The sequence below is a fragment of the Nothoprocta perdicaria genome, unplaced genomic scaffold (genome assembly GCF_003342845.1).
Source record: "Nothoprocta perdicaria isolate Ctin4 unplaced genomic scaffold, notPer1 scaffold_265, whole genome shotgun sequence".
NCBI classification, from domain to species: Eukaryota; Metazoa; Chordata; class Aves; order Tinamiformes; family Tinamidae; genus Nothoprocta; species Nothoprocta perdicaria.
The window spans coordinates 146,282-165,539 of NW_020455494.1; the positions used below are offsets into that span (position 1 = coordinate 146,282).

The 19,258-nt window shown below is 40.1% G+C and overlaps 1 protein-coding gene across 2 annotated transcripts in view; it reads left to right on the forward strand.

Annotated features, from left to right (window-relative positions):
• The first annotated feature begins 3,199 nt into the window (after nt 1-3,199).
• Nucleotides 3,200-19,258, forward strand: part of ECPAS (Ecm29 proteasome adaptor and scaffold) — a 49,770-nt gene continuing 33,711 nt past the window's right edge. Inside the window, exons 1-14 of one of the 2 annotated variants that reach the window (XM_026040772.1) lie at nt 3,200-3,219; nt 3,640-3,770; nt 8,267-8,383; nt 9,459-9,577; nt 10,715-10,867; nt 13,105-13,276; nt 14,242-14,381; nt 15,912-15,993; nt 16,242-16,361; nt 16,551-16,636; nt 16,893-16,971; nt 18,026-18,075; nt 18,607-18,673; nt 18,765-18,887. In XM_026040772.1, coding sequence (XP_025896557.1) covers nt 8,270-8,383; nt 9,459-9,577; nt 10,715-10,867; nt 13,105-13,276; nt 14,242-14,381; nt 15,912-15,993; nt 16,242-16,361; nt 16,551-16,636; nt 16,893-16,971; nt 18,026-18,075; nt 18,607-18,673; nt 18,765-18,887 — 1,305 coding nt within the window. In that variant the 5' untranslated portion in view covers nt 3,200-3,219; nt 3,640-3,770; nt 8,267-8,269. Of the gene's footprint in view, nt 3,220-3,639; nt 3,771-8,266; nt 8,384-9,458; nt 9,578-10,714; nt 10,868-13,104; nt 13,277-14,241; nt 14,382-15,911; nt 15,994-16,241; nt 16,362-16,550; nt 16,637-16,892; nt 16,972-18,025; nt 18,076-18,606; nt 18,674-18,764; nt 18,888-19,258 lie in introns of those variants that run through there. The other variant, XM_026040773.1, reaches the window with a different exon arrangement.

Here is a 19,258-nt window from a genome sequence, read left to right on the forward strand (position 1 = left end):
GGCAGCTCATTCCTTGCTATTTATTTAATTCTTAGTGTGTGTTGATATTCATAGGTGTGGTGTAGTTACCGTGTTTCTAAGACTATTTCTGTTAAACCAATTATGTTCTTTATAATGCAGTGGGAGTGTTTTCCTTAGGGCTGTGGTTGCATATACCTGATAGCCAGATTCTGAGCGATGTATTGATCACATTTCCTTACAGAAGTTGCAGCTGGTTTTATGCCTGATAAAGGGAGACTTGCAAGAGAATCCCACCGTAATGAATTCAGAGATGAGCTGAATGGCAGTATGGAATTAATCTGATTAAAATTATTCCTTCTAGAGAGACCTGCAGAGCAAAAGGGTCTCTGCTGTTGGCTACCRAAGATGAAGTCTGAGAGGTGCAATGACTTTTCTGTTTTTAAATTAAATACACTTACGGACAAGTTAAGATGAGCTTGTGTAGGAGTAACTTCAAATTCTGAGTTTTATATGATTGGTGATTGTATCCTTTTTGTGGCAAAGCAGTTTAGGCCCTCTTACTTTAATAATTTTTATGCTAACAGAACCTAATAGTCCTACACAACCCTGTTATTTTAGGGGCTCTAAGATTAGAGAAGGCTTTGACTTCATTCTTAACAAGTTGTGAGGTGTGTGTTGCAGCAATGYGAGATGGATGAGCAGCAAGTCCTTCGTCATGCTTGGTGCCCGTTTCCCTCTCCCTTGTGCAGGCTGGAGCAGGGGCCTGGATAAAGCTTGTGGGAAGAACTAAAGCACAGGCAGAAAAGGAGTTTTCCTCAGCATTGMGTCTTGATCCTCTCTCCTGGACCGGCATGTGCGAACCTTTAATATTTAGGATAACAATGCTGTCCAGTAATGAGCACTGAGCTCGAGCGGCAGTCTTAATTATTAGTGAGTAAAACTGCACCAGTGAAGTTTATAGTCCTGCAGCCACATTCCTTTTGTTTGTTTTCCTGCCCCACGGCTCTGGATACAGCTGGCATCTGCAGCACGGGCCAGTGGCTTGGCGTTGATCCGGCAGATTTCTGACCAAGTTTTCCCCTCTAGCCAGGTGGCTGGTCTCCTTGGATTTGATGACAGGTCCTTGCATTTAGGAGAAGGGTACCTGATTGTGGCACTGGGGCATAGCAGGCCGGGTAAAGCAGGCCGGTACCAAACGTGCTTCGCAGCCAGAGCGGACAAGCAAGTAGATTTTGTTCTTTTCCCTCCCAGTCTGTTCTTAGGCCAATGCTGGTTGCTGCCTGTGGCAACAAAAAGCTGGAATAATCTGGGAAGGAAGCAGCTTCTTGCAATTTAATACATTTTTTGCATTTCCTATGGACAGACATGTAGAGGTTCCTGCCSCTTTTGGAAATACCCGTATTATGCAGAGTCTGAGAGAACACGTCCTTGGGAAAATCCCTCAGCAAATTACTTTGAGGATGGTGGAACTGCAGCAACCTGATGGCGTCCTTGGTTCAACCAAGTGTCCCAAGAAGGATCCTAMTGGTTGTCCTGGAGGTGCTGGAGAAAGGAAGTGCAATATGACACAAAAAGGCAGGAGGAGAGAGAAGGGACTTGTTGGGACCTTAGGAGAAAATACAATCTCATAAGGTAGATACCTCAAAGTTGTTGAGCAGCTCACAGCACTAATTTCAATAAAATTTTGTCCGGGAAAAAAAAAAAAAAGAGGGAAGTATTAGCGAATTATTTTGCATTATAGGTGCTGCATAGATTTGTCTTGTAATATCTCTTACGGTAAAACTCCATAGTCCTCTATCTTTGCAGGAGCCTGCTATATTTGTTCAGCAGAAAATAAAATACTGGAAATGATTTCAGTCTGCTTGGACTGAAGCCATAGTGGAGGGATGATGCTGCGAGGAGGCTTAATACAGGGATAGGGCAGATTAAAAAAATAGGACAGTAGCGGCTTCTGAAGCTACATAGTGGGAAGCTTTATAGCTAGAACTATACTTGAATTTGAACATCTTTTTTTATCCACTGGAGTCTGATAGATAATGCCCAGTCTGGTATATCCACCTGCATCTTCTCCGTTTAACTCTGCCCTAAGTTGTGCTTTTCCCCCTCTGCCGGCGGGCTTCCTCGCGCCTGTCCAGGGACTCCCCTCTCCCTGGGAGAGAAGCCTTGGGCCTGCCTGGCTCTCAGCTTGCAGCGCCCGCCTCTTGCTGCGTCTCCGTGGGGATCTTCCCTTTGGAGCTGCAGGATCTCGGGGGCACTGTCCTGCTGCCCTCCGCCSGTGGTCGCCTCCAGCCTCGCTGAGAGCGCAGCTGCGTCCCCGCGCCCAGAATAGGCTCTGTTCCCTTCCTCTGCAGGAAGGCACATGCTCCGCAGCCCTCCTGCCTGAGCTGCTCTGAGGAGGTTTTGACCTTATCTGTTTCCCTGAAATGATCGCTTGCTGGCTGATTGAGAAGGCATTTTGTTTTCCTCAGTTCTTCCTCACTTTATCTGCTAAAAATTGCAACTCCTACGTCTTTGTTGATGTTCAGAGATTTTTTTTTTAAGTCCCATCCTGGGTTTGGGGAGAAGACCTGCTGGTGGGAGGAAGATGGATGAATTCATTACCACTCTCCCACAGCTTCAGAGTGATAATAGGAACTTTGTCTTTTAAGCTGCAGCCACACGTCCTGTGTTCCACAATTGCTGTCTCATTCTCGCTGATGATAATGATGTCTTTTAAAAACAAGGATAACAAATTGGAACAAATCATTAACTGATTCAGTCAAGATTTCTACAGCTTCATAAAAATATTTCTGGGAGAATTAKGTAGCTTAACAAAAAACCAGTCAGAAAAACAAGTAAGCCTGTGTCAAGATGTCCTGTGAATGCATGGCCAGCATTTAGAAGTGATTTTTATCATGCTCCATCAATAGCAAATTTACTTTACCACAATGGTCTCAGGTTTTTGTGACTTGTTTCTTGCTTTCAGGTGTACAGCCTGTTTATTTTTCAGCTGTGCAACTTATTTATTTTTTGGGTGCACAGCCTATTTATTTGCATGCAGCTACCATGGTCCTTGCCTCAAGTTTGTAGCAAGTGCTTTGTCTGGACTCTTTCCGTGATATTAGCTGTTCTCTTGGGCCTATTGCACGCGGTTAATGTTTGTGTTCTGTTTACACAGTGTATACAATAATAGGGTCCTGCTGCATATCTGGAACCYGAAAAGGAACAAGAAGAATAACAAGAATTTTTGCCCCCTAGCTTTCTAGTCGAGTATATGAGGTACGCTTGCTGTGACCAGAATATGACATCAGACATAGCCATTAAAAACTAGCAACCTCACAACTCATACCACCTTTGCACTCACAGAGGGCAGAGCACAGCATAACTAGATATGTTAACCTTTTTTTTCCCCCGTTGACCATGTTCTGGCTCTTAGCTGTAGCATGGTGTGGAGTAGCAGTAAGGAGATCTTGCTTATTTCTGTCTTTGATAGGACTGGTCTGTACATAATTGTGTAGTTCTGCTCTGGAAGCCTTTGGGCTGGTTTCTGCCATCAACAGTTTCTCAGAGAGTGTTAAAAATAGAAGATGGATCTGTGCTGAGTTGTTTACAGATGCATTAGGAGATGTTTAGAAAAAGTTGTTTTCTTGATGCCGTAATTTTGAGATTCAACACTTTTTTTTTTTTTTTTAATTGCAGATCAACTTGAACGTGTGTTCTTGCGCCTTGGCCATGCAGAAACAGATGAGCAGTTGCAAAACATTATTTCCAAATTCCTCCCTCCAGTTCTCCTCAAGTTGTCCAGCACACAGGAAGGAGTTCGTAAAAAGGTAAGGGTGCAGTTTAACATACGACTAAGTTATTGTGATGAGGGAGAAGCAAATGGCCTACATGTTGCTGCTCTTTGATGAGCAACTCCGTGAGGAGTTGTATTCTCTGAGGAAATGTCATAATTTTGATAGAAAGGTGCTGTCAAAACTACCAATGCTTAAAGAAAACCTGAGTCACTGTCTTTATCAGCAAGGTCTTTTGCAGATGTGTGGAGATTATAGTTGTTTCAGCTTGGAGCCAGCTAACTATCTCGGGATAGCCCGAGGCCAAGATTTTTGGCAAGGGACAKCTCTAATCAATCTGTAACTGGCTGTTACGACCATGTCTGTTAGGTGACCGTGTCACTTAACCATGAGGGTATAGTCATTAATGTCATTTACTTGTCTAGTTACGGGGTAGGAACAAGGACCAAGCAGATTTGAAGATAGAATTTAGTATCTGTCTGAAGGAATTCTGTGATGTAGCTGCCTTCAGTAGCAGRAATTCCTTTTACTAGGAGTTTTTTGTTTTTTCCAGGCCAACAGCTTACAAAAGTATTGTGTTATAGATGTTGTGTGATTGTATGARAAGATCAATAAAGCAGATATGACCTGATTTGGATTTTCAGATCGAAATGTTTACTGCTCTACAAGGAGTATGTTACCATAAGAGACCCATGAGGCAGTAGAAGATATTGCAGAATGGTTAAGGTTGGAAGGGACCTCTAGAGATCATCTAGATCAATCTCCCTGCTCATAAAAGATTTGACTAAGTCTACASCCATTGGGTAATAAAGCAGAGGGTGAATTCCTTGCAGCCCTTTATCAGAAAGAGCTGCCTAGTGACCGACTTGAAAAAAATCACAAAAATCTTTTTTTGTTTTGTTTTTTTAGCCCCACCTTCATCTTAAGGAAATGACGTGCTATCACTAGACTTTCAGTAGATATCAGAACTGGCATATAACTAAAACATAGTTATTCCAAGAATTCTGCAGCAGAAACACAGTGTCAGAACCACACCAGAAGTGGTGCAAAGGAGTCTCTACATGGGAACTTTTTCACTGTGCTGAGAAAAGATTTTTTTGTTTTGTTTTTGTTTTCCCAGAAGAGAGTTTTTCTGAGTACATGCTTCTCATCTGCACTTGAAACAGTAAGGAAGGGCATTCACTAAGAAGTGAAATTCCTTGAGGTGTTCATGTATGGTGTTTTTTCATTAGTAAACTGGAATGTGTTACTTGTTTCTSTGGAACCTTGTGGGGTTCAGGAAAGGGAGAAGACTATGCCACTGTGAAAATGTAATTCTTACAGGCCTCCCCAAAACACACATCAGTCTGCTGGTGAGTTGTAATTTTTGTGTTAGAAAAATGAAACAGAACTTGTTTCCTGTTCCTCCTGGTGTATATTTAACCTTTAGATTGTCATTACAAGACGATGGTGGTATCCTAAGCGCTTAGAACAATTTCCTGTGCTTTCTGCTGCCTGTCAAATCCATGGTAATCAACGAAATCACCCGGAATCGCACTCTTGACATATCAGTGAAGGGAAGTTGACTGGCTTAGTAATCTGTTTTCAGAATAAATTCCAAACTGGACTAAAAACCTATTTAGTTGTTGTGCTTTGTATGTCTGGGTGATTTTTGTTATTATTGTTTTTTCTTTTTACACAGGCAGTGAACTGATTTAAATTAAAACAGATGAGGTGAAAAACTGACTTTTTTTTTTCCAATATTCGTTAGGATTGACTGGCCAGGGTGTGTCTTGCAGATAAAGCTGTTCAAGATGTGCATTGCCTTTTTCTGTAGCCTTCATCTAAGCTCAGCTTTCTAGTCTTCTGCTCTTATTTTGCCTGTAAGTAGCTGAGAGGAAAAAAAAGCTCAAGAAAAAAAAAATCAGTATTATTTTTTAAAATGCTAATGACTTAGAAACAAAAAGTATATAGTTGTCCTTTGCTAACTTTGGCCAATGGACAACAAAGAATGTCCGTCTTTCTTCAACTCCAACCTCAAGATCATATGAAGTCAGTGGAAATAAGTCAGAAGATTAATGATTTTTTTTTTTTTTTTAAGGAGCACACAAACCCTTGGAAAACGAAGGCTAATAAAGCAGGTGAAATAGAACAGAAGGACAAACTCTACTCATCCAAGGACTGACTATAAGCAAAGCAGTGTCATAGCATGGCTTGTCTCTCTCTTGCAGTTACTGTAGTGATTAAGAAAAAATCCATGTGCCAACACAGTTAATTGCAGGTTGAAAACTTATGCCAATGTAATTGTACATACAGGATATGACTGTTAATTGTATAATGTGAGCAAAAAAATAACATCTSTGCATTGCCATCTATTGTATGAGGAAAGACCAAGCGAGCTGGGCCTGTTTAGCCTGGAGAAGACTGAGAGGGGGTCTGGTTAGTATGTAGAAGTACCTGAGGGGAGAATGTAGGGACGAAAGGGCCAAACTCTTCTCAGTGGTGGACAGTGATAGGACAAGGAGCAATGGGTAGAAGTTGAAACACGGGCAGTTCCATCTCCATGTGAGGAGGAACTTCTTCACTGTGAGGGTGCCCGAGCCCTGGCACAGGCTGCCCAGGGAGGCTGTGGAGTCTCCTTCTCTGGAGATCTTCCCAACCCGCCTGGATGCCGCCCTGTGCTGTGCGTGTCCCTGCTGGAGCAGGGGGTTTAGACTAGGAGATCTCCTGAGGTCTCTGCCAACCTCAACCATTCCGTGATTTGTTGTGATTCTTTGTGATTGCCAGTATGCTGTTACTGTTGAAGTACAGATCACCAAGTTTCAGTACTTGCCTTTACCCAACTGGAGGAGTGCAGTGCACTTGCTTTAGTATATTGCCTCAGTTTTGTGACACACAAGGCAATATTACTGCCCTATTCAGTTTTTTGAATTCTTTGTCTGTGGAAGTTTTTTCAGGTGTGGGATATAATCGGGATGTGAAGATAAGCTTACAACACCTTTATCTTCTTAATCAGTTTACTCTGAGAGTTAATCCCTTTTCATGCCTCGGTTTGACAGTTGAGTAAATTCAGCACTTGGGTTTCCTTTACCAAATGGCTTATCTCCATCATGGGACTCAAATAAACAATCCAGTGTAAACTCTGCTGATTCAGATGTGCTTGAAGAAATGTTGCACTGGAAATACAACAGCATTTCCACCAGACCAGGTGCAGTCTGTGTCTCTCCTTGCAGTCTGTGTGCGTCTGGCACGAAAGCAGGCCCTGATGAGCCCCACAGACTGCAACATGTGCCCGAGCCAGGCCAATGAGTGGTGCTGGGTGAGTTGCTTAGTGCGTTGGTTGATGCTGGTGGTTGGAGAAGCAGGACATCAGCCAAGCCCTGGGCATACCAGGCCCTTTTTTCAGTAGCCCCCTTGGATAATGTGAACAGGCTCCTGCAGCTCTGCTGTTAGTCSCATGTGTATGTGGTTCTTGTCTTACAATAAAAGATTGCTTTGGTAATTTTTCTTCCATATAAAACAATAGGAATGTCTCACTGTGKTTTTAAGACCTGCATTTTTTTTCTTTTAGCTCAACTTTACTTGTTTTGTTAGCTATGCTCCAGGCTCCATCACATGTTTGTGCTCAAATGTGCTGTTCATCTGTGTTATATCTTGCCAGTGTTATTTTAGTTGTTGCCTCATCAGGAAGTGGATGCAAGAATCATGAGCTGATACCAATCTTCTTTCCATGGCCAACCCCAGTGACAGTAACTTAGCTGCTTTTCACCATGTGTAACAAGCTGGCGAATCACTGAAAGCAGGGGACAGTGTGACACGCAGGGTCTTTGACATGAGTTCCTTGGAGTCCCTGTATGTCTAGGACTCCTTAGGGCTGACTCTGTCTGATCTTAGTGGAGCAGAGGRGATTCCACTTAATGTAACTAATATTTCTGGGCCCCTGTGCTTGAGAATCTGTTTCATATCTGATAGACACATAGATAGATAGAGATGTAATGGAGATTTAGTAGTAGGACAGTTTTGTCTATGATTTATTGGATTCTTCTATTTGGCTGTGAAATACTCTCACCTGAAATACTTCATTTCTGTCTTGTTCAGAACTAAGTATCAGTACTTAGTATTTCATATACTTTTTAAAGACATTTCATATGAGTATTTTTTCCATTAGTTTCTGATACAGTCGCAAGAGAGAGCAGACAGTAGCAATGCAAAATTCCTAAGCGTGGCTCAACCATGAAGGTTTTCAAGTAGTTGTGTGGAATRAACTGGCTGTCCTCAATAATTAGCGTTTCCTGCAATTCTGCTGATGGAAGCTATTGATCATGGAATGAATTTGGGGAGGTTTCATGTGTGTGTCCACGGTGACGTGAGGTTATCAGAGTGGCTCTGAGATTACACAATGAGTAATTGCTGTCATTGTTTTAGAGATGGAGTACATCAGGCACTCTGCGTTGGTGTTTAGCAGTCCCGTGTAGTGTGCTGGGAATATGTTGAGCCCAAATGAAATAAAATTAATAGTGGTGCTTTCAAGTTTGCTGTTTTCTTCCTCTCAGGTTATGGAGCTGCTGGTCCATCTGAACAAGCGCATCAAAAGTCGCCCAAAAATCCAACTTCCAGTGGAGACACTACTTGTGCAATATCAGGATCCTTCTGCAGTGTCTTTTGTCACTGTAAGTATCTGTTCCTCCAAGGCTACTTGCTGATTTACTTGTATCAAGTGGATTATTTTTCAGGTCTTCTGTATTAAGCTGTCACTTATCCTTAGAAGCAATGTTACTGTAATGAGATTGATGCTTTACGTGATTTTTTTTATTCAAACTAAACTTTATAGTCAGTTGTTAGTGAAACTTATTTCAGAAAGCTGCTATACCACCGATCAAATTACTGATAATTACTCTTCTCATTTTTGTCTTTTATGAATGCATGACTTGTAATTGCTTTTAATGTAGAGGCCCTATTGTGCAGACAGCTACAGAGAATCAGTCTTTATCCTACTATGTGCAGGATCAGGTCTTAAGTTAGAAGAAAAATTGCATTGCTCTGAACTCATAAGAAAGTAAGCTTTTATGTATTTCTATGGTCAGGGTCTCTGTTGATCAGAAAACAGAGGAAAAATAACTTCTCTTTTGTAGGGAGGGAAAATTGAGTGATGGCTCCATTTAATACATGATAAAAAATAGAAGTCGCTTTAAAAAATTGTTAAACTAGTGAAAAAGATTATTGTTTCAACTATGGCATGTCTATTGCAATTCATCATTGTGAAAAGGCAATAAATTCAGGAGGAAATTTTCTTTCTTCTTTGACTATCAAGTCCTATATAGTCTTAATGGAAAATATCACCTCTTAGAAGGAAAGATCTTTGCATGTTAAGCTGTAGTCATATAGAATTAAACTCAGATCGCTTTTCAGTAAACGAGGTTGTCCAGAGTTTGCTTTTGGTACATGGCCAGGGTCTGTAACCTGCATGCATTCTGTGCAGCTGTAAAAGGAAGTGAGAACATTGTATTTGCTTTATTTGAAGATGCTGCTTGGTGCCTTTTAGTGAAAGTCAGTAATTCCAGCCTCTTCTGAGTGCATCCTGTCCTTTGGAAGCTGCAGATTCTGAATGATTTTAGAGTTAAGGCGCTGGACCTTCCAAAACACAAGTTGTTTCCAACACCAGTTCAGTAGCATAACTTAAGAGTTTAAAGAATAGCTATTTCCTTTGTGCTGTTACAGTACTGTGTTATTTTCCTACCCTTTTAGAATTTTACCATAATTTATGTTAAGATGGGATACCCTCGCTTGCCTGTGGAGAAACAATGTGAATTGGCTCCAACTCTACTCACTGCAATGGAAGGGAAACCTCAACCTCAGCAAGATAGGTATAATTATTTATTTATTCATGGAGTGAACTGTTTGTATCATTTTAGCACAGCATGAATTTTCCTCATGGTTGAAGCTTGGTTGCTTAGGATATTTTTGATTTGCACAATTCAGATGAGTTTGGCCAGAACAAAGAAGTAAGATAATGTAATAATAATAATAATAATATTGTTATTATATGTAATAATAATAGTACTACATAATAATAATATATGACATGCACTGCAGCCAACTCTCCTTATAAGAGGTCTGTGATATGATGTATATGACCGTCTATATCCCACATCTTCATCAAATCATGAGTTTGGGTTTTCCAGGCTAGCRCCTGACCTTCAGAAAATACTTTCTGTCTAGCAACAGCTGTAAACGTCCCATACTGATCACTCTAAATTGTGAAAATGTCAAAAAAAAAAAAAAAAAAAAGGCAGGACGACAAAGGTTTGAAAGTGCTGTGTACCAATCACTTCTAGAAACTGCATTATTAATTATGTGCTGCTTTTTATKTATGCTGAGTCTGGTTTCCATCATGTTGGCAGTGGAAAGCGATCTCAAAATCCTACCTTCCTTCATTTTATAGCACTGTGACAATATAAAGATACTTTAAAATAACCTTACTGCAAGGTTMTCTCTGCTCTGGGGTCATGATTTTGCCCTGTCTCAGAAGCAAGTAAATATATTAAGAGATCTTCGGGCAATCTGTATTGTTCTAAAATACATTTGTTGGCTTGTGCTGTTTTGTGAATCTAGAGAGCRTGGATCACCTTCTGCTCTATACAGAGTCCCATCAGAAACTTAGGGATGAGACAATCCTAGACTATGCTTTGTAAAGCTGGGTTTATAATGTACTTAAAAACATTCAGCGCGTGGACACAAGCAACRACTTCATCTCGTTAGACTTGTGTGTTCATATGTAAATGTTTTGTTTTGAGTTCAAATTCTATATTATGTCCTGCCTTGCAGTGTTAAGTGTGTTAGGTGGCAAATAGAAGCCACTGAGTTACGAGTCTGTGTGGGATTTATAATGAATTTTTGCTGTTTTAAGAACCAGATGTATTCTTAAAAGTTTCTCTCTTTAATGTTATGACAAAAAATGTCTTTTTTAAAAAATGGTTGCAGTAAATACAATTGTTTTTCAGCCTAATGCATCTTCTAATACCAACCCTTTTTCACATGAAATATCCTGCTGAACCACTGAAAGCAGCAGCTTCCCCATTCAATCTTGCTGAAAAACCAAAGACTGTACAGCTGCTTTTGGACTTTATGTTGGATGTCCTTCTTATGCCTTATGGGTAAGTACAAGTAGCAGTCTTGTTGTGTTATGACACGTTCTCATGTGTGAAGAATATTGCAACTGCACTTAGATGTTGAACTGTTCTGCAGGTGATGTCCTTTGACATCAAAAGGAGACTGTAAGATATATGGTCTATATAATAAAGATATAGATTAAGATATATATATAAAAAAAGATATATAAGAATATAAAAAGATATCTATATCTATATATATAAAAAGATATATGCAAGATATATATATAAAGATATCTATATTTTTTATATATATATAAAGATATATCTAAAGATACAGATATATATCTTTATAGATAAAGATATACAAAGATCTTACAATAACTTATAAAATAAATATYCCTTTCAACTAAACTTACAAAATAGGATAATCAAATCATATGCTCATCTTCCTGCAGTTGGATTTTGTTGCTTAGTTTTCCATGGTCATAAGCAAGTGYTATCTTTCCAAAATATAACATTCAAAGACAAGGTTGGTCTTGCAGTGAGAAAATTTTAATTGTAACGGCTTGTTTTGGTAGAAACACTGATTCTAAGAGCAACAATTATTAGAGAGCAACTTGAATTCCTAAACAGAGCCTTCTCAAAAGACAYTTTCCATTTTTTGTGTATGTGACTTTATTTATATTGCTTGGGAATTTTTGCTTTGAAGTAGGGAAGTAGAAACAATTGCAATAGAACACTTCTTTTTGGATAATTCCTTGAATCCAGTAAGGTTTCTGTTAGATGTTGGATAAACTCTAGCTTATCCAAGTGGATTAACCTCTTCAAAATAACTTCTGAAATAGTGAGTATGTGACATATCTCTTAAATGGCGTAGCTCTGCCAGAGGCTGTGTTCCTGTCAGACTTCTTAGGAGTAACTTCCTTACCCTTTAGGTGAGTGGCCTGCTGTAGTTTACWGATTAAAATGCACAGCCTACTTCASACAGCTCACAGGCTGCATTTTGCCCCAACTTTACACTTTAATTTCACCTCAGCACTCCTGTAGGTGTAGCTTCAGGAGAGAAATCCTCTGGTTCTTTAGTAAGATCATAGTTCCCTAGGTGCTTTTGTACCCTGCAGAGCATGACAACTGATTTTTGAATACTTAGACCATAAAAAAGGTGGGGACTGAGTGACAGAGTTTTTTCCAGTATCATTTTCTTTCCAAAAGGTGCTCAGACTGTGTCTGCAGTTGCCCCCTGGCTCTGTCTCTTTAAGTCTTGGGCTCTGGAGTCAAGTGGTTTGCAGCTGTTTACAGCTRATTTATGCCTGGTAGAATTTGCTTAGTCATTACCTGGATGTGAATTAGTCTCATTGCTCTGCAGGTGGTAAAACAACAGAAAATTTAACTGTAGGGCTTAAAGCTGAAAATTACGTTCAAGTGTTCAAACTTTTGACTACTTCAGAAATTTCTCTCCAAAATTTGAGATGAACATTTATGAAGATGTGCATTTGTCTTCATAAGTAAGCACTTAGATAGGTACTGAGACTTACTTCCTTTCTTTTTATTGCTATAATCTGTTCTAGCAGATTATGACATTTTAGAGCAAAATAATTCTTACTGTTCTATGGTTTTAGTGTCTGTGTGTTTATCCAAACTCATGGAGAGTGGCACTTTTAAGAGTGGATMCATGTGCACCAGGTGGCTGGACTAGCCAGCCTCTAAGAAGATTCAAGTATGTGAACTTAATCTATCTGGGTTTTGCCTTCCTTCCYTGCTCAGCACTAAAACAGTGAGCTATTTCTGGTACTTTTTTTTGTATGTATTTTTGATATGAAGGATTGTTTACTGGTGTTTCTCCCTGTTACATAGGCTTCATTATTTCCCTTGCTGGCTTTCAGGCTTTGAAAGAAATCATGCAAAATTTGCTAGAGCTTTGAATATAAATTTGTTAAATCTAGTATTTCTTGGGTAATTACTTCTTATGTAGTGGATAATTCTTGGTGCTTCATTAACCACTAGCTCTTCTCAGAAATGTCAGTGAGCCCTTCCCTTTCTATATAAAGATTTATTTCCAAACAGTTGCAATGAAATCCCTATGGCTCTTGCAGTATATACTAAAATAATTGGTTGTCAAAGCCCAGGTGAGTAAAATTCATGTCAGGGCCACAGGTTTAATTAAAGAAGAATATTTGAAGCTGGACAGGTTCAATTTATTCCTCTGTACCAGCATCTAATTCAGCTGTTGGTGTGGATTGGTAAAGCATTTAACAACGCTCCTTTTCTGTCTTTCCTAGGTATGTATTGAATGAATCTCAGACTCGACAAAACATGCCCTCAACACAGGGCTCTTCATCCAGTATTAACATGGCAGGTCCTGGAATCCCTCAGCCTCCTCCAGGGATGAGCTTCTATGCAGCTAAAAGGGTAATTGGCGATAGCCCGTGGACACCAGAGCAGCTGGAGCAGGTACTTGGCAGTCACAGAGGCTTATCCTCAGTGCAGTGGGGTTGTGACAAAACTAGTTACACACAGGGAGGGGTAGAAAAAGAATTGRTAACTGTTTCTGATAAGGTGCTGAAAGGATTTGTTAGGAAACTGTTAACTGATGAATTAGGAAGTTCAGGATAATGAGATGGAAGCTAAAGGTGCCTCCCTCAGCCTGCAGTAGTTCTTCAAAGCTGATCAGGGAACATGCACAACTACAATCTACTCCCATTTTCTTCTTAAAGGTTATAAGGTTGCCAAACTACACTATGTTGACAAAGTCAGTGTTTTTTAGAAGAATCACAGAATGTTTGAGCTTGGAAGGGACCTCTGGAGATCATCTAGTCTATCACTCTGCTCAAGCAATGTCACATAGAGCAAGTTGCTGAGATCCTTGTCCAGGTGGCTTTTGAAAATCCCCAAGGATGGAGCCCCCACAACCTCTCAGCACAGCCTGTTCCATCACTCTCACAGAAAAGAAAGTTTTCCCTAGATTCAGGTGGAACTTCTTGTGTTTAAGTTTGTGCCTGTTGCCTCTCTTCCTGACACTAGGCYGTACTGAAAACGGTCTGGCCCCAACCTCTTTACACCCTCTGTTTCATTTATTTATGCACAGTGATCCCCTGCTTAAGTCTTCTCCAGGCTGAGGAGTCCAGCTCTCTCTGTCTTCCCTCATAAGAGAGATGCTCCAGTCCCTTAACCGTCTCAGCACCTTTGCTGACAGGCAAGGCCACTCTCATGTCAATATGGTAATACTCAACTGCAGATGCAACTTTGACAGGAGGCAAGAGGAGAGTACTGCTAAAAGGTGGAAAGCATGTTACCTTCTATATAGCAAGCAAGAGCCAACATTCCAGATAGTTGAATAGTTGAGTTGCTTTGGTTATCGTAACAAATTGGAACAAATGCTGACTTGAAAGTAATATTGCCCTTACTTTTCACAACAGTGCAAGCTGGGGATTGTGAAATTCATTGAAGCTGAGCAGGTGCCTGAACTCGAAGCTGTTATACATCTGGTTGTAGCCTCCAGTGACACAAGACACAGTGTTGCCACTGCAGCAGACCTTGAATTGAAAAGCAAACAAAGGTATGGCCTTGGGTGTTGAGAGAAGATGCTGCTGGTGTTTCCAGCAATGTTAACTGAAAGTGATGTACTGCTCCAGAGGGGTGCACTGGAAGGCAAGGGGCTCTGGACCCCTGCTTGGCTCTGGAGCTGTCACTGTGTGTGTGTTCACACAGGGTTGGAACGGGCTAGGCAGTGCTCTTTGCAGCTGGGAAGACACTCAGCTGTGGTGTTTAAGGTTGATCTCTCTGGCTTCAGTCTTCCTTAGTATTGCTTTTGTGCCATTTCCTTAGCCCTTGGTTTCCACATTGCTCTGTGTGGATTACTGGTAGCTTACAAGGCCTTAGTAAGTGGACCATATCAACAAAGCTACGTGGAACCATGGAGAAGTGTATTTTAATGTAACTTAGTAAGGGAGTAAAGAGGATGAAATAGTAAAGGCTGACAGTGGACCACAGTCTAGCTGATGCTGTCTGCAGTAGTAAAGCTTCTGGCTTGTCTGCAGCCCACCTTTCATCCCCTGAAGCACGAGGCCAGAATTGCTGTTGCAGAGGCACTGACCACGTGAGGTTCATTGGCCCATGTTGGAGGTTTGGAATGGGATAGGCCTGCCCGTGCAATGTGCCTTTGAAATGTGTGGGTGGCTTCTGTATTTTTGGAACTATGGAACTAATTAATTTTAAATCAAACATGTCATAATGCTATGTGAAACGTCTGCTCAAGTCTGTTCATGCACCTCAGTCATGACCAGGGAACAATTTTGCTAAGTGATGACAGTGYAGTTAGTGAAGTCAGTCTGTCCTTTGCTGCTTGTCTCTTCTTTCCCTTTGTGGTGATACTTTGCTATGCTTGCTCAAAATGCCATTAACTATGCACACTTGTTTGGAAATCTGAAGCCTTAATGAAAGAGGCTCATCTGTCTCCTTTCCTGCTGAAACATGAGTGCTTTTCTTTTAATTTTGTGTGTGTGTGTGTGTGTGTGTGTGTGTGTGCGTGCTGTTACTCAGGAGAAAGTCTCAGCTCAGAGATTCAAGCTCCATTAGATTAGAGGAACATTGTTCTGATTTGCTTGCTGAGAAGTTCTCCATGTGACACGGAGCTGAATCAGTTTTCTCCTGTAAATGGATTTGTACTGGAAGACTCAGAGTAGTGGTTACCCTGTAGGCTGACAGATTTTTCCTGAGAGAAAGTGAAAGAATCCTCTTACCTGTACTGAAATGTGGAAAGGTTTGTTAACAAGTGAGTGCTCTGTGTTCATTCCATAGACCGTCACAGTCAATGTATCTTACTTCAGTGAAGGACAAGGGATCTTGTAGGTTTCTCATGAATTACTTAGGATCTTGTTACCTGAGTTTGTGCAAGTGATTTGTAATCTCTTTTTACCCTTTATTTGGTGATTATCTGTTATCTGGATGTGGGAAGAGTGGCTAGAGTTCAAACTAGATAAAGTTTAGGTTACACTGTGAATATTGTGCAAAATGATGTAAAATTTATGTATATTGGAAATTAATTTAGAGTAAGGATCGTAACAAATTGTTTTTTCTTTCCCTTTAGTTTAATTGACTGGAATAATCCTGCTATCGTCAACAAAATGTTTAAAGTGTATCTTGGGGATATACCACTGAAAACCAAAGAGGTAAGTGTTCTTTTCAGAGTTGCAAACCTGCTTAATAAGAAAACGCTTTATGTTAACATAATTTATTTTCTGGTGAAAATATATAGGCAATTAAATTTGTTGCTTTCTTTGATATCAGATTTTACTGAACATTTTTGCTATTGACTAATTTTTTTATGTACACTCTGATTTGCTTGGAAATAGCTTAGCCAATTGATAAGTACTTAAGACTGACGATCACGATGTTACTTAAACTYTGTTTCTGACAGGGAACTGTTCCGAAGCCAGAAATGAAACGAGAATCGGTCAGCACTCGAGTTAAATTGAAGATCGTTCCTCATCTCCTGCGATCTAGACAAGCTGCAGAAACGTTCCCAGCCAATATTCAGGTAGTGCTTATGGTCCAACGCCACTCATCCCAATGACTGATAGTTCAGTTCTCCCAATAGCTAGGGGAGGAATTGTAAGTTAGTTATCAATGACAACACTTCAAGGAGAGGAGTCAGAAGCCTCTGAAAGTGAGGCAAGCTACTCTCTGATCTATGCTTTTTTTTTTCTATGCTTTTCCTTCTGTCCAGGTGGTCTACGATGGACTCTTTGGTGCAAACACCAATACAAAACTGAGAAGTTTATCCTTGCAGTTTGTGCACCATATTTGTATCATGTAAGTGAGAATGAATACAGTGTTTTTAAGCTATAAGCTTGGAAGTTGTCCTATTTACTAAATGTAAGACTTAAGGGCAGAGAACACTAAAACTCCACAAGTATTTTTCTTGAAAATTCCTGAAAAATAATTTCGGAGTTTTTTTGTGCACATGTTTTCAGTGTAGCAAAGGTGGGAAAAAAAAAGTGACAAAACATAATGTTAAGAAGTTCAAAAGATAGTCTAATATTTTCTTTGTTGGTGTCTTTGATTTCAGTTGTCCAGAAAGTAAAATAAAACCATTAGGCCCAATGCTTTTAAATGGACTTACAAAGCTGATCAATGAATACAAAGAGGTAAGTTGAAAGGATTCTTACGTCTATGGTTATTTCTAAAATGCAATCAACAAACAACGATCTTGGATAAATCTCTGTAGTTTTTTGAGATGGTTATTGAAGGACAACCCTTCATGGGAAGTTTTTAGGAAGGAAAGACATTATTTCTTTTTTAAGGGTATTGTAGGGAAGCTGTATATATTTGTCTTAACAACTGTGTGTATATGTAGGTGCTTGGACAGCATTTGCAAAGTCTCAGGACATAGTAGTATTGTTAATTTAAAGAGTGAGGCCACAGCAGCATCCAACTGCTGTAACTAACTGCTAAGCGAAGAGCCTTCAGCCCCAGGCGCATGCCTCACTGTGACAACATCTCTGTGAGCCTGTTTGTAGAGCCTGCCTCCTGTTTATCCAGGGAGCATATTAGTTCCTGAAAGGGTTACCAAATGCAACTGCAAATTCCCCAAGATACTTCCTTACATATCCTACCAAATGCTGGTTTTTGCAAACCTTTTCTTGCCTAGCTTTGATCCTCTTCTTAGCTCATTGAAGTCACTGGATGTGACCTTATGGACTGAGCTGCTGTTTGAAGGTGTGGGGCTCCCCTGCCTTTGCAAAGGGCATGTTCAGGAGGGAGCAAACACTTGTGTATTTTTTTCTGCCTTGATCATGTCTAGGATACTCTGCACGGGCAGCTTTTGTTGTGAAATGCTGCTGATTAGGGTCTGTGGAAGGTTTTTGTTCCTTTTTTCCATTTTTTTTTTGTTCCAGTTTTGCTACTGTTTCACATATGTGTATTTTTAGTTGTTGAAAGAAAAAAAGAGTACAGAAGATCTACTTTTTTTCCCCCCCCATTTGTGATTTCCTGTTTTATCTGGAAAATACGCTGTCTTTTTGTTCCGATGTGATAGTTTAATTCTTGAAGGCAGCCRTTTTATTTTCCAGGGTGTTTTGTTCATGGAAATCTGAGAGCTCTGGAGATGGGATTTGAAGTATATGTTTAACTATAAAGAAAGGATGTACCTTTATGTATTTTGTTTTTTTGCTGACTTAGTTTATTGTTTTGTCATTCAAGGATTCCAAACTGCTGTCAATGGCATATTCAGCTGTTGGAAAACTTTCCAGGTAACTAAAGTGCTTAGGTAATGGGATGTGAAATAGTTTCACCAGACTGATCTGTTAGTTTGTCAGCAGCAAGCATTGTGCCACAAAACAATTTTGCAACTGAATGTACACTGCAGAGAAAAGCATTTGTCTTCTGACATCTCCATAATGGAAAACAACGTTGGCTGATGGCTTTGCTTGCAGGGATTAATGACATCTGATGAATTATGCATAGAACTTAAGAAATGGCTACACTTTCTGGATTGCCAGAAACATAAGTCTGAGGAATGTGCAGCACAGACTAGATTGCATGAAGGTGGGCAAGTGTCATGTCCAGAAACAGACCTGTGTGCCAGTGACCTGAATTGCTGCACACAGAGTATCTTCATTTCTGAGCTATACTGAGGGATGCTCTGCTCTGTGGTGTAAGTGGATAAGGTAGAGCAAAATCTGACTGTTAAGATGTAGGGCAAGGGGAAGAGCAATGTAATGTAGGACATGTTTAGTGAAAAAAACAAAAATAATTTCATGAATGAAATGGTCTTGTTTCAGCCGAATGCCTCAGCTCTTTACCAAGGATATAGCACTGGTGCAGCAGTTTTTTGAAGCTTTATGCAAGGTAGGTGCTGATGTGGCTTTGGGAAAAGTTTAGTACTATGTGCTGTTTTTCTTCTTAGTTAATGTAAAACTCTCTTTTTTCTGTATTGCAGGAAGAGGCTGACACCAGGCTTGCCATTCAGGAGGCCTTGTCTATGATGGTTGGAGCATATAGTAACTTGGAAGGAGCCCAACGTACTCTGATGGAAGCCCTTGTGGCTTCCTATCTAATAAAGGTATTCTCAGTGCAGACAAAATTAAGTAGTTCTAAAAAAGCTTTACTGTTTAGTGTTTTCCTGTTTTCTGACACTATTAGGTGTTTTGGCTTCTCTTTTCATGTTGAATGTATATCTTTCTTAGGGGGGGTCTATATGCTTAGATTAAATATTTTTAATGTRGTACAGTGCTTGAAATTGTAGAATCATGGAATCATTATGACTGGAAATAATTATAAATACGTTCATTTCCAATCGTTATGATTGGAAATAGTTAGCAGTACACTTTTCTGCATCTGATTTATTTCCTAAAGATAYATATTCTCTGCAAGTGCGCTGGGTGTCTCATAGCTCCTCCTAAGACAAATTGATGGAGGAGTAACTGCTTCTGG